The sequence below is a fragment of the Ranitomeya imitator genome, chromosome 3, assembly GCF_032444005.1.
Source record: "Ranitomeya imitator isolate aRanImi1 chromosome 3, aRanImi1.pri, whole genome shotgun sequence".
NCBI lineage: Eukaryota > Metazoa > Chordata > Amphibia > Anura > Dendrobatidae > Ranitomeya > Ranitomeya imitator.
This window is the reverse complement of record NC_091284.1, coordinates 381,064,367-381,089,355: the sequence shown is the minus strand read 5'-3', so window position 1 is coordinate 381,089,355 and position 24,989 is coordinate 381,064,367. Positions and strand designations below refer to the sequence as shown.

Sequence of the window (24,989 nt, the reverse complement as noted above, 5' to 3'; positions counted from 1 at the left end):
CCCCAGTTTTGTATTTTTCCAAGGTTAGCAGGAGAAATTGGACCCTAAATGTTGTTGTCCAATTTGTCCTGAGTACGCTGATACCCGATATGTGGGGGGGAACCACCGTTTGGGCGCATGGGAGGGCTCGGAAGGGAAGGAGCATCATTTGGAATGCAGACTTAGATGGATTGGTCTGCAGGCGTCACATTGCGTTTGCAGAGCCCCTAATGTACCTAAACAGTAGAAACCCCCCACAAGTGACCCCATATTGGAAACTAGACCCCTCAATGAACTTATCTAGATGTGTTGTGAGAACTTTGAACCCCCAAGTGTTTCACTACAGTTTATAACGCAGAGCCGTGAAAATAAAAAATCTTTTTGTTTTCCCACAAAAATTATTTTTTAGCCCCCAGTTTTGTATTTTCCCAAGGGTAACAGGAGAAATTGGTCCACAAAAGTTGTTGTCCAATTTGTCCTGAGTACGCTGATACCCCATATGTTGGGGTAAACCCCTGTTTGGGCACACAGGAGAGCTCGGAAGGGAAGGAGCACTGTTTTACTTTTTCAACGCAGAATTGGCTGGAATTGAGATCGGACGCCATGTCGTGTTTGGAGAGCCCCTGATGTGCCGAAACAGTGGAAACCCCCCAATTATAACTGAAACCCTAATCTAAACACACCCCTAACCCTAATTCCAACGGTAACCCTAACCACACCTCTAACCCTGACACACCCCTAACCCTAATCCCAACCCTATTCCCAACTGTAAATGTAATCTAAACCCTAACCCTAACTTTAGCCCCAACCCTAACTGTAGCCCCAACCCTAACCCTAACCCTAGCCCTAACCCTAGCCCTAACCCTAGCCCTAACCCTAGCCCTAACCCTAGCCCTAACCCTAACCCTAGCCCTAACCCTAGCCCTAACCCTAGCCCTAACCCTAGCCCTAACCCTAGCCCTAACCCTAGCCCTAACCCTAGCCCTAGCCCTAGCCCTAGCCCTAACCCTAGCCCTAACCCTAGCCCTAGCCCTAACCCTAGCCCTAATGGGAAAATGGAAATAAATACATTTTTTTTATATTTTTCCCTAACTAAGGGGGTGATGAAGGGGGGTTTGATTTACTTTTATAGCGAGTTTTTTAGCGGATTTTTATGATTGGCAGCCGTCACACACTGAAAGACCCTTTTTATTGCAAAAAATATTTTTTGCAATACCACATTTTGAGAGCTATAATTTTTCCATATTTTGGTCCACAGAGTCATGTGAGGTCTTGTTTTTTGCGGGACGAGTTGACGTTTTTATTGAAAACATTTTTGGGCACGTGACTTTTTTTATCGCTTTTTATTCCGATTTTTGTGAGGAAGAATGACCAAAAGCCAGCTATTCATGAATTTCTATTGGGGGAGGCGTTTATACCGTTCCGCGTTTGGTAAAATTGATAAATCAGTTTTATTCTTCGGGTCAGTACGATTACAGCGATACCTCATTTATATCATTTTTTTATGGTTTGGTGCTTTTATACGATAAAAACTATTTTACAGAAAAAATAATTATTTTTGCATCGCTTTATTCTCAGGACTATAACTTTTTTATTTTTTTGCTGATGATGCTGTATGGCGGCTCTTTTTTTGCGGGACAATATGACGCTTTCAGCGGTACCATGGTTATTTATATCTGTCCTTTTGATCGCGTGTTATTCCACTTTTTGTTCGGCGGTATGATAATAAAGCGTTGTTTTTTGCCTCGTTTTTTTTTATTTTTTCTTACGGTGTTTACTGAAGGGGTTAACTAGTGGGACAGTTTTATAGGTCGGGTCGTTACGGACGCGGCGATACTAAATATGTGTACTTTTATTGTTTTTTTTTTTTTATTTAGATGAAGAAATGTATTTATGGGAATAATATTTTTTTTTTTTTTCATTATTTTGGAATATTTTTTTTTATTTTTTTTACACATTTGGAAAATTTTTTTTTTACTTTGTCCCAGGGGGGGACATCACAGATCAGTGATCTGACAGTTTGCACAGCACTCTGTCAGATCACTGATCTGACATGCAGCGCTGCAGCCTTCACAGTGCCTGCTCTAAGCAGGCTCTGTGAAGCCACCTCCCTCCCTGCAGGACCCGGATCCGCGGCCATCTTGGATCCGGGGCTCGAGCAGGGAGGGAGGTGAGGAGACCCTCGCAGCAACGCGATCACATCGCGTTGCTGCGGGGGGCTCAGGGAAGCCCGCAGGGAGCCCCCTCCCTGCGCGGTGCTTCCCTGCACCGCCGGCACATCGCGATCATCTTTGATCGCGGTGTGCCAGGGGTTAATGTGCCGGGGGCGGTCCGTGACCGCTCCTGGCACATAGTGCCGGATGTCAGCTGCGATAAGCAGCTGACACCCGGCCGCGATCGGCCGCGCTCCCCCCGTGAGCGCGGCCGATCGGCTATGACGTACTATCCCGTCCAGGGTCAGATAAGCCCAGGGCACCTCGACGGGATAGTACGTCTAAGGTCACAGAGGGGTTAAAATAAAATGGCGCAAAAATACAATTACACATGTATAGACTGATACACGTTTCAAACCCTAGACCCTTAATCAAACCTAGACATTCTCTGGAACCAGCTGCCTGCTACATTCCGTGCACAACCTGACTTAGACAGTGGATGACAGCCTTTAAGGAATACATATACAAAATAAGTTGAAATTTAACAGCCCAATCCTTCTATCCTTAAAATCTAAGCTTAGGACATTTATGGCAGAGAGTTATCCAACTTGAGAACAAAAGGAAGGCAGAGTAAAGCTGGGTTGGGCATTTTGAGTCTTAACATGTCTGTCTCCTTGCAGTCAGGACACTTCCATACATGTTATAAGGTTATCTAGTCCTGGATCAGTTGACGCTCATCTAATATTTATGTCCACCCTTACAGAATAATTATAAGTACTGCACATTTCCATAACCTGAGTAACAAAATTAAGTTCATTTCTTCCCCCCCATCATTTGCTGGTCAGGCATAGTATGACTCACAAATGTGTGTATGTCAGGTCACGGCCTACTTTTCACGCTATGTTTTTACTATATATTAACTATGGCCTCTAACAGTAAGCATACATGCCAATGAGGGATTTGAAAGAAAAAGCAGAGATCTGGATTGAAATGTACATTAATGCATTCTTATTTTATTTATTTTTCTGAAAACATTGTCAATGTCAGAAACTTTATATAAACCATGTACGGTATATTTCCCAATAACACGTGATTCTCAGGAACTTTTAGGTGTAACAATGAGTTGCACATCTTTTAAAATATCTTTATTCTAAAGTAGAATCCTCCTTATAAACGGCTTTGTATGACCCAAGTAGCTGAGACAATACTGAAGGGCATGCAACAGTATTTATAAAATGTGACATTTTGATAACTGAATAAAAAATCATCATCATCGCATAAATCAAGCAAAAAAGGTAAATCCAGTATTGCATGTGTCAACTTCATTAACATGTATTCAGAATTTCATCAGAGCATCATCTGTCCATTTCGCTTGGAAGGTTTTCTAAGTGTAATTCCAGTAACACTCCCCAAAATACTTTTAGGAAGAGTATAGATTAAAGTCTTCTCAACTCTTCTCTTCTCTGTTGCGGTTTAGAACAGCTTTAGGGGTAAATTCCAACTTTTCTTTTAAGCTGATAACTTGAGTAAGATCACGTCCTGCTGCTTCCTGTAAGGCCCTTTCTTCTCTCTTTTCCAAAATGCTTTGCTCCTCTGTAGACTGCTTTGGTTTTCCACGAATAAACCATTCCAACTGGTATCCTACTGTACCAACCACAAGTGCCACTGGAAAAGTGACATATGGGGCATATGTCCTTAAAGCAGCCCATAGTACAGGCCACATGGTTCCTCAGGTTTAAGAATGTTACTGTGAAGCAGGCAAGTGAGGACCTACAAATACAAGAAAAATGAATATTTTACATACATAACTTGCTACTTAGTTTACCTTTTCAATGTGAAAGCATGTTTTTATATCTTAACTATGTAGAGATATGGTTGACTCAGGCACATAGCCTTAAGGTGCATTACTGAGTCAGACAACACATCCTCCAATTTCTTAGGCCTCTTACACTTCCGTTTTTTGCAAACCGTCGCAATCAGTCATTTTGGGCAAAAACGGATCCTGCAAATGTGCTCGCAGGATGCGTTTTTTGCCCATAAACTTGTATTAGCGACGAATTGCCACACGTCGCGTCCGTCGTGCGACAGATCCGTCGTGTTTTGGCAGAACGCCGTCACAAAAAAAGTTCAATGTAACTTTGTGTGTCGCGTCCGCCATTTTCGACCGCGCATGCGCGGCTGAAACTCCGCCCCCTCCTCCCCGGACTGCAGAATGGGCAGCGGATGCGTCGAAAAAAAGCATTAAGCTACTTACTGGTAGCGGCATTTTTCGGAGGCCCATGACAGCACACGAGAGAGGGGATCCGCCCTTAAGGAACAGGAAACCTACAGATACAAAAGGGCGGCACCTCTCCCCATGCATCAGTTGTATTTCAGAGCCTGAGAGGACTGCCGCGGTTAGTGGTACACAAATATACAATATATACATTATATACATTTGAAACAAAATAACCCATTATTGTAATAAGACACCATACGTGAGATTTACATATTACGCTATATACATATCAGGAAGTGCTACCCCCACGTGAATAGGGAGGGAACTAAGGGTGCTGTCATGGGCCTCCGAAAAATGCCGCTACCAGTAAGTAGCTTAATGCTTTATTCGGACTCCCATGACAGCACACGAGAGATTTACAGAGATGTAAGCTACCTTAGGGAGGGACTATAGATTGTAGCACCCTTAACCCAAAGGAAAGATCAGAGGAGGACCCCAAATCCAACCGATAGTGTTTAAAGAAAGTGGAAGGGGATGACCATGTGGCCGCCTTACATATCTGCTCCACTGACACTCCAGATCTTTCTGCCCAGGATGACGCCATGGCCCGGGTGGAATGTGCCTTTAGGTTCTGCGGAGCTGGCCCCCCACCTGCTGTATAAGCTAGAGAGATAGTTTCCCTAATCCATTTAGCCAGTAAATATTTCGATACTCTAAATCCTTTCTTTGGACCTTGGAAGGAAAGAAGCAGTGCCCCATCCTTCTTCCAATTATCAGTAGCTGAAATATACTGAAGAAGAGATCTCCTGACGTCTAACGTATGAAGCTCCTGCTCTTTAGGATTAGAGGGATTAGGAATAAAGGACGGCAAAACTATCTCCTGTGATCTATGGAACCGTGTCGCCACCTTTGGCAGATATGCTGGGTCTGGTCTAAGGACTACTCTGTCTGACAAGATTTCAGTGTATGGAGGAGCTCTGGAAAGTGCCTGTATATCCCCTATCCTGCGAGCTGAGGTTATGGCGATCAGGAAGGCTGTCTTAAGTGTCAACATTTTGATCGAGGCCTCCTGCAGAGGTTCAAAGGGGGGTTTAGTTAGAGAGGACAGAACTAAATTTAAATCCCATGGAACTGTTCTGTCTTTATGCAGTGGTGTAGATCTACTAACTGCCTTCATAAACCTCGCTATCCAGTAGTTATTCGCTATATTACAGGAAAACAGGGCACCTAAAGCTGAGACCTGTACCCTAAGGGTACTAGGAGAGAGTTTCAACTCGAACCCCTTCTGTAGGAACTCTAGGATTTGTTGTACTGGCACCCCGTCTTGGATATTAAACTTTGAACAAGACAAGAACTTTCTCCAAGTCCTAGAGTAGATTTTCGTAGTTATTTGCTTTCTACTCTTTAGGAGCGTCTCCACCAAGTTTGGAGAGAAGCCTTTTCCCACTAATAGTGACCGTTCAAACACCATGCCGTCAAATGGAGCCCCGTCACTTGTGGATGGGAGATCGGTCCCTGCGAAAGCAAGTTCGGGATCTCTGGCAGTACCCAGGGGACCGCTACAGACATTGTCTTGAGCCAGGCAAACCAGGTTCTTCTGGGCCAAAAGGGGGCGATAAGGATGACTTTCGCTCGATCCTCCCTGATTTTCCTCACCACTAGAGGTATCAGGTTCAGTGGTGGGAAAGCATAGGCTAGTGGAAAATCCCATTTTATGAGAAACGCGTCTACCGCCAGGGGATTCTCCCTGGGATTTAGGGAGCAAAAAAGTTTTTTCTTTTCTGTTGTTTCTGGTGGCGAATAGATCCACCACTGGTTGACCCCATCTGCGGACGACAAGATTGAAAATGTCCTCGTTGAGAGACCACTCTCCCTGTTTTAACACATTTCGGCTGAGGAAATCTGCTGCCACATTTTCTTTTCCTTTGATGTGAAGAGCTGTCAAAGATAGAAAATTGAGCTCTGCCACCTGGAACAACCGATCCGTGATCTGCATTAAAGTTTCGGAACGAGTTCCCCCTTGCCGGTTTATGTAAGCGACCGCCACTCTGTTGTCCGACAGAATTCTGACGTGCTGGCCCTGCAGATATACGAGGAATTTTTTAACAGCCAGTTCAACCGCCAACAACTCTCTTTGATTTGATGAAAATGTTGTGAAGGGTTCCCACTGTCCCTGGACCACCATGTCTCCCATATAGGCTCCCCACCCTGAAGAGCTGGCATCCGTGGTTATCACGTGGGTGACATCTATCATCCAAGGAACCCCTGCTGATAAATTTTGTTTATCTAGCCACCATCTAAGGGAATTCAATGTTATCGGCCTCAATGTCAATTTTCCATTCAATGCGCCTCCTAAGGCTCTGTCATGGAACAGGACTTCATTTTGTAGGGACCTGGTGTGGAACTGAGCCCACTTAACTGCTGGGATGCAAGATGTGAGTGACCCAAGTAGAGACATTGCTTGCCTAAGTGTCATGGAAGGTGTATTGATTGCTCTTAATACAAAACTCTGAATTTGGTCCATTTTCTCTATAGGGAGGAGACACTGCTGTGTCACTGAATTCAACATTAACCCCAGGAATTTTTGAACATTTAGGGGCTGTAATTTAGATTTTTCAAAGTTTATGATCCAACCCAACCGTTCTAGTTTGGTTTTAGCAATCTCCCATTGTGACAGACAATGATCTACCGAGTTACCTACAATGAGGAAATCGTCTAAGTAGGGGACTATAAGGATATTTGACTCTCTTAAATGCGCCATAACTTCCGCAATTATTTTAGTAAACACCCTAGGTGCCGAGGTGATCCCAAAGGGGAGCGCTCTGAATTGAAAATGTCGAATCCTACCCCCCATTAGTATCGCTACCCTCAGGTATCGTTGGAAATCAGCATGAATGGGTACATGATAGTAGGCATCTTTCAAATCCACTACTACCATGAAACAGTTGTTGAAAAGCATTTTTATTGCCGAATTGATGGACTCCATTTTGAAAGTATGTTTCACCAAAAACTTATTGAGACCCTTAAGATTTATAATGGTCCTGTAAGATTTATCAGGCTTCTGGATTAGGAACAGGGGAGAGTAAAACCCTTCCCCTGCCTGAGAATACGGCACTTCTACCAAAACATTTTTGGAACAAAGAGTCCTCACTTCCTCTTCTAGGGCGAATTGTTCAGTGGGAGATGAGCGCCAGGGTGTTAACCTAAAATTGTCCTGTGGAATATGAACAAATTCCAGCTTGAGACCATGGGAAACAGTGTCTTTTATCCAAACGCTGTTTGTGATTTTCGACCACTCTGCCGAGAAATGCAATAGTCTCCCTCCCACTGGAATTGCCAGTCATTGGTCTTGTTTTTTATTTTCCGTCTGGTTACGGCGAAACATGAGACCTGTACCTCGCTTTCGCCTATCCTCCCATCTGGGACGATCTCTCCCTGGTGAAAAGGCTCGCTTTCCTCCCCGGTTGAACCTTCTTTTGTTGAAGGGACGACGGTATGGATTGAACAGGTTGGGAAACTTTTTCTTATCATCTCCTGCTTTCTCCAGGAGTTCATCCAGGGTAGGCCCAAATAAATATTCGCCTTTACAAGGGATAGCGCAGAGCTTCGCTTTTGCCTGCATATCCCCCGGCCAGCATTTCAGCCATAGGGCTCTCCTTGCAGCATTAGAAAGTCCTGCTGCTCTAGCTGCCAACTTTACGGAGTCAATTGAGGCGTCTGATAAAAAAGCCGCCCCCTCCTGGATTACAGGTAATGCTGAGAGAATGGACTCTCTAGAGGCCCCTTGTTTTAATTGGGTCTCCAACTGGTCCAGCCAGACCATCATTGACCTTGCCGTGCAGGTTGAAGCTACCGCAGGTCTTAAGGAGCCAGCTGCCATCTCCCAGGTTCCCTTCAGGAAGGTATCCACTTTCCTATCCAGGGGGTCTTTAAGTGTTCCCATATCTTCAAATGGGAGAGAAGATCGTTTAGCTACCTTGGCAATTGCTGCATCCAGCTTGGGTGCTTTCTCCCAGTTACCTACTGCTGGGTCATCAAAAGGGTATCGGCGTTTTTGCGCAGGTGGTAAGGAGCCTTTTCTCTCAGGTTTCCTCCATTCCCTATTAATAAGATCTTGTATTTTCTCATTTAAAGGAAACACTCTGCGCTTCTTTTGCTCCAATCCACTGAACATCATTTGTTCTTTGGATAGTTGAGGCTTGGGTTCCGATATTCCCATTGTGCCTCTGACCGCCTTTACCAATTTGTCTATCCTTTCTAGGGGTAGGCAAAACCGAGCAGCGTCTTCTTCCGAAGAGGAGGATGATGCTGCTGAATTGTCTGATTCTTCGGACTTGTCCTTTTCCACAGACGAATCAGATGCCCACTCAGTTCTCTGCCTAGAACCTCCTGACTGTGAAAGGTTTTTAAAGGACTCTTTAACCTCCATTCTAATCATCTCCTTGAGACTGGCCGTAATAGAGGAGGATTCTTCGGCTACCTACGGGGATAAGTAAGGTAGACTAGAGTGTAAAATCTACATGCTATACCCCCTCCCCTCTTTCCAGAACCTCACCGTCTGCTGGATACAGGGGTCACATAGTTTTTTAGGGTGTGAGTCAGGCAAGGGAACCCCGCAGATGGCACATTCCCTATGCTTCGCCTTACTGACGTTTTTCCTTCCCTGCATAAAACACATGAGGGGAGACTAGTCACTAAGTGAACTTTCTTGAAGATCACTTACCAGTGGCTGCTCACACCCAGAAATACCGAAGCACGAGGGGGATCCTTTTTGACTGACCCTCCAGACCCCTGTCTGGAGGAGCTTCTGCGGCCCGAACCATCGCTCCTTTTTTCATGTTCCTTCTCCTTGGGTTTCTGGGATGCTTGTTCCAGCAGCACAACCTGCTGATCCTGATCTGAATCCATTTTCAGTAAATTGGAGCCAGAACCCGGGAACATGCTGCTGGAGCCGCCTTATAAGGCCCCTCCTTCGGTCAGCGCACTTTGCCCAGCTTGCTTGTTTAATTTTCCCGCCCCCCCGCAGCTGTGGGGAATCAATCGTCGCTCCGGAGGGATTGCGGCATGATCTCCGGTGGGCGCCGCCATCTTGGAGCCCCCGCGCATGCGCAGGAGCTCACCGATCCGGAAGACGTCGCCGGCTCCGCCCCCCGACGTCACCACAGCTTACAGCGCTTCCTGTCAGCGCTGCAGCTCTCGTGGAACGCCGAGGCCGGCCAGCTACGATCCGATCGGCGCCCCCCAGATGCCGCCGCGCTCCCCCCTGCTCCAGAGAGACCCACAGCCCACGGGAAGGGCGACTTACCAGACGCTGGCCCCGGAGACCGGACACCCCCTGGCGACCGCTCCTCGCTGCCTAGTCACCGCCGTGCCGCCCTGCCAGGGCCACCGTGACTACTTCAGGTACCCGCACCGGCCGAAGTGGGAGACCCTCTCGCCACCAGAATCGGTCCGGCCGGCCTGGACTCCTGTAGTTTCTATAGGCATCCAGTCCCTTCAGGAACAGGAAACCAACTGATGCATGGGGAGAGGTGCCGCCCTTTTGTATCTGTAGGTTTCCTGTTCCTTAAGGGCGGATCCCCTCTCTCGTGTGCTGTCATGGGAGTCCGAACAAAAATGCATCCGCTGCCCACGTCGTGCACAAAATTTACAACGTCTGTCGGGACGTCGGCCCGACGCATTGCGACGGACCTGTACCGACGGAAGTGTGAAAGAGGCCTTAAAGGACTGTGTTGAAAAGAACACATTGGGGGTATTGATTCAAATCCAGCAAATGTCCAAAGGTATCTACATATTGGTGGGTAAAAATCAAGATGATACAACAATTTAATCAAGATGCTATCACAACCTTTGCATAGACAACCACCATAAGGGTACCGTCACACTATACGATTTACCAACGATCACGACCAGCGATACGACCTGGCCGTGATCGTTGGTAAGTCGTTGTGTGGTCGCTGGAGAGCTGTCACACAGACCGCTCTTCAGCGACCAACGATGCCGGTAACCAGGGTAAACATCGGGTTACTAAGCGCAGGGCCGCGCTTAGTAACCCGATGTTTACCCTGGTTACCATCCTAAAAGTTAAAAAAACAAACGCTTCATACTTACCTTCGGCTGTCTGTCCCCGGCGCTCTGCTTCTCTGCTCTGGCTGTGAGCACAGCGGCCGGAAAGCAGAGCGGTGACGTCACCGCTCTGCTTTCCGGCCGCTGTGCTCACAGTGAGTGCAGGAAAGCACAGCGCCGGGGACAGACAGCCGAAGGTAAGTATGAAGCGTTTGTTTTTTTTAACTTTTAGGATGGTAACCAGGGTAAACATCGGGTTACTAAGCGCGGCTCTGCGCTTAGTAACCCGATGTTTACCCTGGTTACAAGCGAACGCATCGCTGGATCGGTGTCACACACACCGATCCAGCGATGACAGCGGGAGATCCAGCGACGAAAGAATGTTCCAAACGATCTGCTACGACATACGATTCTCAGCAGGGTCCCTGATCGCTGCTGCGTGTCAGACACAGCGATATTGTATGGATATCGCTGGAAAGTCACGAATCGTACCGTCGTAGCGATCAAAATGGCACTGTGTGACGGTACCCTTAGTAGTGTACGAATAGAAGACAGGTGGCCCAACAGCACAGATAAGACTGTCACCTTTCAGGTGTTGGCTTGACACCACCACAATCCTAACCACTCTCAGCAGTAGGTCTGTGTACCCCCATCCAATTAACTTGTTTGCCAACAGTGCAGCAAGGGCAGAGACCAGATGCTTGTGTAGAGTCTCACTATTAATCCTTCCCCACAGGAGACATAGGTCACATGTCATGTGCAGATTATGGAGTGGGCTCAAGAGTTTAGCCTGGTCTTTACAGAGTAGGTGCCAGTTGTGTTATGCAGCCAGCACCTACCGCTAACAGCAGATAGCTGAAATTGCTACTGTTTAAACGACGCTGCTGTTCTAAGACAGCTGCATTTAAAATGAGCAACTGCCTGGGTCAATCATTCCAGCACCTGTCACTCATCCAACAATCCTCGAGCAATATGAACTCGTGGAGCCAATGGCTTGCCATGACAGTCAGAGTCCTAATGAAGGGCTTACTGCAATCAGTAAGGCCATGTTCATACAACTGTACTAAAATATGGACCAGTAACATTTGCAAATTGCAGCTGTGACTGGTGTGTGCAGGTGTTTGATTTTACTCATAGCAGTCAAGTGCAAAAAATGGCTATTATTGTGTTGCAACACTAGTGCATTCTACAATTTTCTGTTTTCACATGAATTATTGCTCCGTGTGAAAAATTGTTGCTTTGCACAAGCACACTGGTTAATATCAGTGAGCTGTCAATTGTGCACATGGACAACACATTGACCCAAAATATAAGTCTGAACAAACTCTAGGAGTAAGTGCAACAAAGGTAAAAAAAAAAAAAAAAAATGCAACACATCCACATGCAAACATGCTTGAGATTTCACCCCTTTACATTAGCAGCTCCCCATCACTGCACATGCCAGATGCCATTAAAGGAAATCTAACAGGTAAATATGGAAGACACTTGCCGGTAAAGGTGGATGGGTGCTCATCGATAGAGGGAATCCAATGTAAACAGAAAAAGATACCATGGATGGCACATCCAAATTCGTGAATAATTGTCTACTTATTTCATTACAGCAGGTCTGTACATATGGTCCAATATTAACATTTCCGTCAGAAGACCTTGTTAATGGCCACTGACAGAGACAGACTGGTGCTTGCTGAAGGCACGTGTACTGTGTAAGGGCAGTCCCACACGTCCAGATAATTCCGGTACCGGAATTATCCGTGTCCGTGTGCCCGTGCGTCTCTGTGGCACATCAGTGTGGCACACGTGCGGCACACGGGTGCCGCCCGTGTGCCCACTGGATACCACACGCACCGTGCAGGAGACAGCGCTAAAGTTTAGCGCTGTCCCCTGCATCTGGTGCTGAAGCCGCCATTGATATCTTCTCTGCAGCAGCGTTTGCTGTAGAGAAGATATGAATATTCTTTTCTTTTTTTTTGTTTCTCGTGTTTAAAATAAAGATCCATGTCCCCACCCCCCTCCCACTCCCTGTGCGCCCGCCCGCTGTTCTTAAAATACTCACCCGGCTCCCTCGCTGGCTGGCGCTGCTTCCTGTCCTGGCCGCACCTTCTACTGTATGAGCGGTCACGTGGGGCCGCTCATTTACAGTAATGAATATGTGGCTCTGCCCCTATGGGAGGTGGAGCCGCATATTCATGACTGTAATCGGCGGCCCCATGTAACCGCTTATACAGTAGAAGGTGCGGCCAGGACAGGAAGCAGCGCCAGCCAGCGAGGGAGCCGGGTGAGTATTTTAAGAACAGCGGGCGGGCGCACAGGGGGTGGGAGGGGGTTGGGGACATGGATCTTTATTTTAAACACGAGAAACAAAAAAAAAAAGAATATTCATATCTCCTCTACAGCAAACGCTGCTGCAGAGAAGATATCAATGGCGGCTTCAGCACCAGTGGGGGAGGGACAGCGCTTACTGTAGCACTGTCTCCTGCACGGCACACGGACTGCACACGGACAACGTCCGTGTGCGGTACATGTTTTACACTGACCCATTGACTTTAATGGGTCCGTGTAATCTGTGCGCTCCCACGAACACTGACATGTCTCTGTGTTTGGCACACGGAGACACGGTCCGCAAAAAATCAATGACATCTGCACAGATGCATTGATTTCAATGTATCTACGTGTGTCAGTGGCTCCGGTACGTGAGGAAACTGTTACGTCACGTACCGGAGCCACTGGCGTGTGAAACCGGCCTAATGGCTGTGTCTGACCATGCAGGAACACGGTCTGATCATACCACAGCTCCTGGGCACCCGCCCAGGAAGGAAAAGAGTATGCAGACATAACAGCAGCTGATTATTTTTGTGAGGTAAAACATTTCCTTGCTGTTTTTAACCCCTTAACCCCTGGGCCATTTTCAGTTTTCGTTTTTTGCTCCCCTTCATCCCAGAGTCGTAACTTTTTTATTTTTTGGTCAAAATGGCCATGTGAGGGCTTGTTTTTTGCGGAACGAGTTTTACTTTTGAAGGACAAGATTGGTTTTAACATACAGTGTACTGGAAAATGGGGGGAAAAAAAATCAAAATGCGGTGAAAATGAAATAAAAAAAAAAGTGCAATCCCACAGTTGTTTTTTGGCTTTTTTTTTTTTTTTTTACCACGTTCACTAAATGCAAAACTGACCTGCCATTATGATTCTCCAGGTCATTACGCGTTGACAGACACTAAACATGTCTAGGTTATTTTTTACCTAAGTGGTGAAAAAAATCCAAAGATTAACAAAAAAAATAAAAAATTCTGCCATTTTCCAATACCCATAACATCTCCAATTTTCATGATCTCGGGTCAGGTGAGGGCTTAATTTTTGCGTGCCGAGCTGACGTTTTTAAGTATACCATTTTTGATTGCCCATTATTGCATTTTAATGCAATGTTGTGGTGACCAAAAAACGTAATTCTGGCGTTTTGACTTTTTTCTCGTTACGCCATTTAACGATTGGGTTATTTTTTTTATATCGATAGATCGGGCGATTCTGAACACGGCGATACCAAATGTGTGTATATTTGATTTTGTTATTGTTTTATTTTGAATGAGGCGAAAGGGGTGATTTGAACTTTTATATTTTTAAAAACTATTTTTTTTTTTTTTACTTTTGGCATGCTTCAATAGTCTCCATGGGAGACCAGAAGCTGCCATAATCCGATCGGCTCTGCTACATACAGGCAATTATCAGATCGCTTGTATGTAACAGAAATGCTCACTTGCTATGAGCGCCAAACACCGCAATCTGGCTATGACAACCATAGAGGTCTACTAGAGACCTCTGGTTGTCATGCCAACCCATCGTTGACCCGCGATCACGTGAGGGGGTCATCGATGGCTGGGATTTACGGCACGCTTGCCGGAAGCAGGAGTTAAATGCCGCTGTCAGAAATTGACAGCGGCATTTAAAGAGAACCTGTCACCCCCCTCAGGTGTTTGTAACTATAAGAGCCTCCTTGTGCAGCACAAATGCTGCATTCTGACAAGGTGGTTCTTTTAGTTATGATGCCTGCACATGATGAAATAAACGTTTATAAAATGTGCCCCCTCATACCGTGAAATGTTCCCGGAGGTGGGTCTTTCCCTCCTAATCAGACGCAGCACAGCCGTCACTCTGGACCTGTACGCGCCGGACACAAACGCCTGAGGGGAGTGACAGGTTCCCTTTAACTTGTTAATAGCACTGGCTGGATTGCGATTCCACCCGTGGCTGTTGCGGGCACATGTCAGCTGTGTAAATCAGCTGTGATGTGCCCGGAACGGTGCAGGCTCAGTGCTGAAGCCTGCACCAAACAGGGGGGGTCGGAAATAGGCGTACTATTACACTCGATGTCGGAAAGGGGTTAAGCAATGTTTTACCTCAAAGAAATAGTGAGTTGTGATCCTGTGCTGTCCTGTCTGTATACTCTTTTTCTTCCTCACCTGCCCACGAGCTGTGATATGATCAGAACATGTCCCCGCACAGTCTGACAAAGCCATTACACAGTACATAGCAGGGGCACATTTATAAGATTATCTCAGCACAGGAACACTTTTTTTAAAAAACATATCCAATTGTTGAACTTATTATTATTCAAAGATCTATTAAAGAAAATGAACTTTGTTCTGGTCCAGGTAAATGTCCTGGACCGGATGACTTCACCTCTGTGTTTTATAAATTCTTCAGTGAACAACTTGCACCAGTAATGGCTAAAACTTTTAATTAATTACACAAAAGTACACACTTTGTTTCCCAATCATTGGAAGCACTTATTAGTGTACTCTCCCTACACCGGGTAAAGATTCTTCGGTTATTGCTAATTTCAGGCAAATTTCCCTATTGAATGTGGACATACGGTAATATTTTTTGAAGATTTTAGCAGATAGACTAGCTCCTTTGCTTCCTTCCCTTATTAATACTGACCAGGTGGGATGTGTTCAGGGGCAGGAGGCACGAGACAACACCACTGACATTGCTTATTATTTCAAAAATAAAATCCAACTTTACACCTTTCGGCCTATTGTCTGTATATGCAGAAAAGGCCTCTGACAGAGTACACTGGGAATTTATAGAAGAGGCTCTGCAACAGATACATATAGCCGCTCGGTTCTTACACAGGATCCTTGCCTTGTATGATGGAACTACAGCTCGAGTCAGAGTTAATAGTACGTTGCCCTCACCTTTTGTGATTAAAAATGGAACCAGGCAGGGCTGTCCACTCGGCCCCGATAAAACAATAAAGCCTATACTCACCACCGGTGCCGGTAACATTCCAGCGGTGCCGCCACTCGCGGCCCCAGGGCTGTGACGCAGTGGAATGACATGTGATGATGCCCAATCAATGCTGGAGTCAGTGTCTCCACTTTCGGACAAACTGAACATGAAGAGGAAGTCCGGGCTGCAGCTATTGCGTAGTGACTCGCCAGTGCCTGTGAAGATCAGTGAAGACTCTGCCCATTGAAGGGTGGACAGGGTTCACATAATCGCGCGCATTAACAGGTCAGTGTGACGTATATAGGAGGGGGGTGCCATTATAATGAAGACAGGAGGCAGTGATTTCTTCCAAGAACCGCATGCCCTGGAGCCTGGAAGAAATCATTAACATAAAACAGTATAACTGCATTTCCCAAGATCTAGACCGAGGCATACAGGTAAGATTGGTTTAACCATTCTATTACCTGTATGCCCATAGTAATAGATCAAAATCGTCCAGGGGCTGACAGATTCCCTTTAAAAGAGGTTTTCTGGTTTAGGAATATCCTTGTCCCCCAGCTGACTCACCCTCCCCAGGTCCAGCACTAAGTCTCCATCAATGCTCCTCAGGACTGTCACTGGCAACCATGCTGCGGCCAGTAACTGGGCTCAGAGACTATGTCTGAGCTGCCATGAGCCACTGAGCTCAGTTAGTGGCCACGGCGCTGGCAATGTGTCATTAGCGCTGCGATTGGTGACAGACACCGCGGGAGCAGTGGAGACTGTGCCGGACGCAAAGCGATGTCTAGACGCAATCTGAAGCTACGGATAAGGGTCTCTCAAAGCCAGAAAACCCCCTTGAGTTGGGGGCACTTGTGTTAAGATAAGGGAATCGATAAGGACATGTTTGGCATGTGCAGACATTATAGCAGGGGGAAGCGGGGGCATGACTAAAGGCATAAAGAATAATGCCAGGATGTGGGGATAGCTTGGAGTCAGCTATTCTGGCATACATTGGCATCATACAGTGTTTACAAGGCACATGCATGTACACAAGGAAGGGAAGGCCTGGAAGCACTAGGAAGAACAGCAAGTGACAAGCAGGAACTCGCCCTCCTCAGCACCACACATGGGAAGGTCAGGAACAACGGCAGAGCTGCACATGAGATACCCACAGACTGACTGCACGGGGATAATGGCAGAGCACGTACTCACAGCACACGGCCGCCCAGCAGCTGGGTCTGAACCTGCTAATAACACACCTGGATGGAAGGTCCTACTGTCCTAGCAGTGTAAGGACCTGCGGTGACGTCATGACCGCGTGATCAGTCACATGTACAGGCAGCTGTAGACTGCAGTGTGTCAGGGCTAGAGGGCGGGAAGAGCTTGGAAATCGTTTTCTATTGATAGATAATGGACACAGACAGTGCTGTATATGTGAGAGGCTGCCAGTGTATGTGAGGAAACCATGCTCATAAGTGTGTGTCTGTGTATGTTGTGTACATAGCTATATACAATACATTGTATGTGTGTGTGTGAGGAAACCATGCTCATAAGTGTGTCTGTGTGTTGTGTACATAGCTATATATATATATACTAGGTGGTGGCCCGATTCTAACGCATCGGGTATTCTAGAATATGCATGTCCACGTAGTATATTGCCAGGCTGCCAGCCACATAGTATATTGCCCAGCCACGTAGTATATTGCCCAGCCACATAGTATATTGCCCAGCCACGTAGTATATTGCCCAGCCACGTAGTATATTGCTAGCCACGTAGTATATTGCCAGCCACGTAGTATATTGCCAAGCCACATAGTATATTGCCCAGCCACGTAGTATATTGCCCAGCCACATAGTATATTGCCCAGCCACGTAGTATATTGCCAGCCACATAGTATATTGCCCAGCCACGTAGTATATTGCCCAGCCACGTAGTATATTGCCCAGTGACGTAGTTTATTGCCAGCCACATAGTATATTGCCCAGTCACGTAGTATATTGCCCAGCCACATAGTATATTGCCCAGCCACGTAGTATATTGCCCAGCCACATAGTATATTGCCCAGCCACGTAGTATATTGCCCAACCACGTAGTATATTGCCCAGCCACGTAGTATATTGCCAGCCACATAGTATATTGCCCAACCACGTAGTATATTGCCCAGCCACGTAGTATATTGCCCAGTGACATAGTTTATTGCCAGCCACATAGTATATTGCCCAGCCACGTAGTATATTGCCCAGCCACATAGTATATTGCCCAGCCACGTAGTATATTGCCAGCCACATAGTATATTGCCCAACCACGTAGTATATTGCCCAGCCACGTAGTATATTGCCCAGTGACATAGTTTATTGCCAGCCACATAGTATATTGCCCAGCCACGTAGTATATTGCCCAGCCACATAGTATATTGCCCAGCCACGTAGTACATTGCCAGCCACATAGTATATTGCCCAGCCACGTAGTATATTGCCAGCCACATAGTATATTGCCCAGCCACGTAGTATATTGCCCAGCCACGTAGTATATTGCCCAGCCACGTAGTATATTGCCCAGTGACGTAGTTTATTGCCCAGCCACATAGTATATTGCCCAGCCACGTAGTATATTGCCAGCCACATAGTATATTGCCCAACCACGTAGTATATTGCCCAGCCACGTAGTATATTGCCCAGTGACGTAGTTTATTGCCAGCCACATAGTATATTGCCCAGCCACGTAGTATATTGCCAGCCACATAGTATATTGCCCAGCCACGTAGTACATTGCCAGCCACATAGTATATTGCCCAGCCATGTAGTATATTGCCCAGCCACGTAGTATATTGCCCAGTGACGTAGTTTATTGCCCAGTGACGTAGTATACAGCACAGAGCCACGTAGTATATTGCCCAGCGACATAGTATACTGCCCAGCCACGTATGACACAGGTTAAAAAAATAAACATATACTCACCTTCCGCAGGCGCGTTGTAGCACTGTCACCTATGTGTGGTGCAGGCGGCATCTTCTGGTCCCAGGGTGTGCTGACGTCGCGGTCACATGACCGTGACGTCACGGCAGGTCCTTGTCATGTAGGACCTGTCATGATGTCGCGGTCACATGACAGTAGCGGTCACATGACCCTGACGTAACGGCAGGTCCTTTCTGCGCAAGCGCGCAGGACTTGTGATGATGTCGCGGTCACATGACTGTGACGTCATGGCAGGTCCTTCTGCCAGACCATCCGTGCGGCCGGAACGTGCCGGTTGCATTGCGAGGAGCGGGAAAGGCGGCGTAGGTGAGTATATAATCATTTTTTATTTTTTTTAACATTCGATGTTTTTACTATTGGCGCTGCATAGACTGCGTCAATAGTAAAAAACGTGGTCACACAGGGTTAATAGCAGCGGTAACGGACTGCATTACACCGTGGCCCGTTACCGCTGCCATTAACCCTGTGTGAGGGCAGACTGGAGGGGTGTATGCGGGCGCCGGGCAGTGAGTGCGGGGAGTAAGGAGCGGCCATTTTCTTCCGGACTGTGCGCATCGCTGATTGGTCGCGGCAGCCATGACAGGCAGCTGCCGAGACCAATCAGCGAACGAATAACCGTTACAGACAGAAGGACAGACGGAAGTGACCCTTAGACAATTATATAGTAGATTGAGTGTGTGTGTATAGTGTGTATGTGAGGAAACCATGCTCATAAGTGTGTGTGTGTGTTGTGTACATAGCTATATATACATTGTGTGTATATAGTGTGTATGTGAGGAAACCATGCTCATATGTGTGTGTCTGTGTATGTTGTGGTAAAATTTCTTCGATATTACTTGCGTTTATGAAAAAAAAAACAGAAATAAGGTAAAAAAAATAGAAATTTTGCAATTTTCAAACTTTGAATTTTTATGCCCTTAAATCAGAGAGATATGTCACACAAATAGTTAATACATAACATTTCCCACATGTCAACTTTACATCAGCACAATTTTGGAAACAATTTTTTTTTGTTAGGAAGTTATAAGGGTTAAAAGTTGACCAGCAATTTCTCATTTTTACAACAAAATATACAAAACCATTTTTTTAGGGACCATTTCACATTTAAAGTCACTTTGAGGGGTGTTCATGACAGAAAATACCCAAGAGTGACACCATTCTAAAAACTACACCCCTCAAGGTGCTCAAAACCACATTCAGGAATTTTATTAACCCTTTACGTGCTTCACAGTAAGTGAATCAATGTGGAAGGAAAAAATTAACATTTAACTTTTTTTTACAAACATTTTACTTCAGAACCAATTTTTTTTTATTTTCACAAGTGTAAAAAAAGAAAATGAACCACAAAATGTTTATTGCAATTTCTTCTGAATACCCCATTTGTGGGGGTAGGCCACTGTTTGGGCGCACGGCAGAGTTTGGAAGAGAAGGAGTGCCTTTTGACTTTTTCAACGCAGAATTGGCTGGAATTGAGATCGGACGCCATGTTGTGTTTAGGATGCCCCTGATGTGCCTAACCAGTGGAAACCCCCACAAGTGACACCATTTTGGAAACTAGACCCCTTAAGGAACTTATCTAGATGAGTGGTGAGCACTTTGAACCCCTAAGTGCTTCACAGAAGTTTATAACGTAGAGCCGTGAAAATCATAAATTGTATTTTTCCACAAAAATGATATTTTCGCCTCCAAATTTTTATTTTCACAAGAGTAACAAGAGATATTAGACTGAAAAAGTTGTTGTACAATTTGTCCTGAGTACGCCAATACCAAATATGTGGGGATAAACGACTGTTTGGGCGCACGGCAGAGCTCGGAAGGGAAGGAGCGCCATTTGACTTTTTTTCAATGCAGAATTGGCTGGAATTGAGATCGGACGCCATGTTGCATTTGGAGAGCCCCTGATGTGCCTAAACAGTGGAAACCCCCCACAAGTGACACCATTTTGGAAACTAGACCCCTTAAGGAACTTATCTAGATGTGTGGTGTGCACATTGAACCCCCAAGTGCTTCACAGAAGTTTATAATGATTTTTTTAGCCCGCAATTTTTTACTTTCACAAGGGTAACAGGAGAAATTGGACCCCAAAAGTTGTCCAGATTGTCCTGAGTACGCCGATACCCCATATGTGGGAGGGACCACTGTTTGGGCACACAGTGGTGCTCGGAAGGGGAGCAGTGACATTTTAAAATGCAGACTTTGATGGAATGGTCTGCTGGCATCATGTTGGGTTTGCAGTGCCCCTGTTGTACCTAAACAGTAAAAGAAACCCACAAGTGACACCATTTTATAAAATAGACCCCCAAGGAGCTTATCTAGATGTGTGGTGAGCACTATGAACCTCAAAGTGCTTCACAGAAGTTTTTAATGTAGAGCCATGAAAATAAATCATATTTTTTCCACAAAAAATGATCTTTTCACCCCCAAATTTTTACTTTCACAAGGGTAATAGGAGAAATTGGACCATGAAAGTTGTTGTGCAATTTGTCCTGAGTACGTTGATACCCCATATATGGGGGAGGGTGTTGTGAATTCCGCTCTTGGGCTCCCTCCGGTGGTTGTAAGTGGCACTTTTGTGAGTTCTGCTCTTGGGCTCCCTCATGTGGTTTCTAGTGGTATGGCTGCTCCTTGGAGTTAGCTGTCATCAGCTGCCTCCACTTATCTTCTCTTCTGCTCGGCTATTTAAGTCTGGCTCTTTCTTCAGCCTGTGCCACTTGTCAATGTTTCCTCTGCTGGATTCACATCTCTGCTTGGATTCTCCTGGTTTCCTGACCAGTTCTGCAAAGATAAGTTCTGGCTTTGCTCATTTCAGTCCACATGTTGTGGACTTATTGTTCTGTGCATTCTATATTTGTCCAGCTTGTCAGTATGGATTATTTCTGTTAGCTGGAAGCTCTGGGAAGCAGATTTACCCTCCACACCTTTAGTCAGGTGTGGAGATTTTTGTAAACTCTGTGTGGATTGTTTTGTAGTTTTTATACTGACCGCACAGTATCCTTTCCTGTCCTATCTATCAAGCTAGACTGGCCTCCTATGCTAAGATCTGATTTCATTTCTGCGTATGTTATTTTCCCCTCCTCTCACCGTCAATATTTGTGGGTGGCTATCTTTCCTTTCGGGATTTTCTCTGAGGCAAGATAGGGGAAGTTAGATCTTAGGCTGTGCCGAGGGGTCTAGGGAGCGTCAGGTACCCCCCACGGCTATTTTTAGTTGCGCTGCTAGGTTCAGGGTTTGCGGTCAGTACAGATACCACCTCCTTCAGAGCTTGTCTCATGTTGTTCCTAAACCACCAGATCATAACAGGAGGGCCACTGTTTGGGCGTATGGCAGAGCTCGGAAGGGAAGGAGCGCCGTTTTGCAATGCAAACTTTGATAGAATGATATGGGGGCATCATGTTGCGTTTGCAGAGCCCCTGATATGCCTAAACAGTAGAAACACCCCACAAGTGACCCCATTTTGGGAACTAGACCCCCCCCAAGAAGCTTATCTAGATGTGTGGTGAGCACTTGTTACACCCAAGTGCTTCACAAAAGTTTATAACGCAGAGCCATGAAAATAAAAAATCTTTTTCCACAAAAAATGATTTTTAGCCCCCAATTTTTTTTATTTTCCCTAGGGTAGCAGGAGAAACTGGACCCCAAAAGTTGTCCAATTTGTTCTGAGTATGCTGAAGCCCCATATGTAGGGGTACACCACTGTTTGGGTGCACGGCAGAGCTCAGAAGGGAGGGAGCACCATTTGACTTTTTAAACGCAAATTTAGCTGGAATCAGTGGTTGAGCCATGTCACGTTTGGAGACCCCCTGGTGTACCTAAACAGTGGAAACCCCCAAATTCTAACTCTAACCCCAACACACCTCTAATCCCAACCCTAACCATAATCCTAATCACAACCCTAACCCCAACACACCCCTAACCCTGATCCTAACCATAACCCTAATCCCAAACCTAAATCTAATCTTATCCCTAACCATAACCCTAAACCCAAGCATAATGCTAATTCCAAACCTAAGGCTTCTTTTACACTTACCAGGTTTTTAGTGGCCCGTTCTTGCGGGCCTTTTTTGTTTTGCGGGCTCTATTGCCGCAATTTTCACTGTCTGCCGAAATAACGGACCACAGAATACTTGCGGTTTGCCATTTTTCGGGTTTGCAATACTATGGCAAAAGTATTGGGAAAAAAAAACGGCGGTCTGCAAAATCGGAAGTCACGGTGCACCGCAAAAACAACCTTCCGTTGTTTTCGCGGCCCCATTAAATTACAATGGGGCCATGTCCATTAGCCATGAAAAATATCGAGCAGCCTCGATATTTTTTCACAGCTGTAAATACGGCCCTCATGGCCATACGGCGTACAGCGCTCTGTGGAATTATTGCGGCCTGTTTTTACAGCCCCATAGAAATCTATTGGGACTGCAAAAACGGGACGCAAAACCACGGTAAGAGTAAAAAAAAAGGCTTACGCTAACCCTAATTTTAGCCCCAACCCTAACCCCAACCCTAATTTTAGCCCAACCCTAACCCTAATTTGTGCCCCAATCCTAACCCTAATTTTAGCCCCAACCCGAACGCTAATCCTAATTTTAGCCCCAACCCTAACCCTAATTTTAGCCCCAACCCTAACCCTAATGGGAAAATGGAAATAAATACATTTTCTTTGTTTTATTATTTTTCCCTAACTAAGGGGGTGATAAAGGGGGGGTTATTTACTATTTTTTTTTATTTTGTTCACTGTGACAGGGTTTATCACAGTGACCAATATGAACCAATAGGAAAAATCTTCCTATTGTTGCCGGGTGCCTGCGGGCAGATCTCCGCGGCCGCACGCATCTGTCACATCCCCCAAGAAGAAGCTAACGCGAAACGAGCGTTGGGGCTCAGGACTGCTTGTGCAGCTCATGTATCAATTCTTCCATACTCTCTTCATCCTTTACTCATGAGAACTTAGATGTGGGGCTTTCACTTTAGATTAAGTTTCTCTATACTCAGCTGCCAGGATGTGTCACATCCCCCAGGAAGAAGCTAACGCGAAACGCGCATTGGGGTTGAGGACTGCTTGTGCAGGTCATGTATCAAATTTTAAGAACTTGGATATGAGGCTTTCATTTTAGATTAAGTTTCCCTTTACTCAGCTGCCAGGTTGTGTCACATCCCCCAGGAAGAAGCTAACGCAACACGCACGTTGGGGCTCAGGACTGCTTGTGCAGGTCATGTATCAATTCTTACTTACTCTCTTCATCCTTTACTTATAAGAACTTGGATATGGGGCTTTCACTTTAGATTAAGTTTGCCTTTACTCAGCTGCCAGGGTGTGTCACATCCCCCAGGAAGAAGCTAACACGAAACGCGTGCTGGGGCTGAGGACTGCTTGTATCAACTTGGTTATGGAGCTTTCACTTTAGATTGTTTCCCTTTACTCAGCTGCCAGGATGTTTCACATCTCCCAGGAAGTAGCTAAAGCGAAATGCACGTTGGGGTTGAGGACTGCTTGTGCAGGTCATGTATCAATCCTTCCATACTCTCTTCATCCTTTACTTATAAGAACTTGGATATGGGACTTTCACTTTAGATTAAGGTTCCCTTTACTCAGCTGTTAGGATGTGTCACATCCCTCAGGAAGAAACTAACGTGAACCGCGCGTTGGAGCTCAGGACTGCTTGTGCAGGTTATGTATCAATTCTTACGTACTCTCTTCATCTTTACTTATAAGAACTTGGATATGGGGCTTTCAGTTTAGATTAAGTTTCCCTTTACTCAGCTGCCAGGATGTGTCACATCCCCCAGGAAGAAGCTAACGCAACACGCACGTTGGGGCTCAGGACTGCTTGTGCAGGTCATGTATCAATTCTTACTTACTCTCTTCATCCTTTACTTATAAGAACTTGGATATGGGGCTTTCACTTTAGATTAAGTTTCCCTTTACTCAGCTGCCAGGGTGTGTCACATCCCCCAGGAAGAAGCTAACACGAAACGCGTGTTGGGGCTGAGGACTGCTTGTATCAACTTGGTTATGGAGCTTTCACTTTGATTGTTTCCCTTTACTCAGCTGCCAGGATGTTTCACATCTCCCAGGAAGTAGCTAAAGCGAAACGCACGTTGGGGTTGAGGACTGCTTGTGCAGGTCATGTATCAATCCTTCCATACTCTCTTCATCCTTTACTTATAAGAACTTGGATATGGGACTTTCACTTTAGATTAAGGTTTTCTTTACTCAGCTGTTAGGATGTGTCACATCCATCAGGAAGAAACTAACGTGAACCGCACGTTGGAGCTCAGGACTGCTTGTGCAGGTCATGTATCAATTCTTACGTACTCTCTTCATTCTATCCTTATAAGAACTTGGATATGGGGCTTTCACTTTAGGTTAAGTTTCCCTTTACTTAGCTGCCAGGATG

At 45.8% G+C, this 24,989-nt stretch overlaps 1 protein-coding gene across 2 annotated transcripts; it reads right to left on the bottom strand.

Moving 5' to 3' along the window:
* Positions 1–3,427: 3,427 nt before the first annotated feature.
* Positions 3,428–16,985, bottom strand: SMIM12 (small integral membrane protein 12). 2 transcript variants are annotated; one of them, XM_069756963.1, is made up of 2 exons: positions 16,881–16,985; positions 3,428–3,902 (listed from the first exon to the last, which is right to left on the bottom strand). In XM_069756963.1, exon 2 carries the CDS (start codon positions 3,853–3,855, stop codon positions 3,580–3,582), a length of 276 nt encoding a protein of 91 aa, XP_069613064.1. In that variant the 5' UTR covers positions 3,856–3,902; positions 16,881–16,985; the 3' UTR covers positions 3,428–3,579. The 2 variants fall into 2 exon arrangements, with proteins under 2 accessions (XP_069613064.1, XP_069613065.1); XM_069756964.1 differs by having other exon boundaries at positions 16,834–16,941.
* Between the last annotated feature and the right edge of the window lie 8,004 nt (positions 16,986–24,989).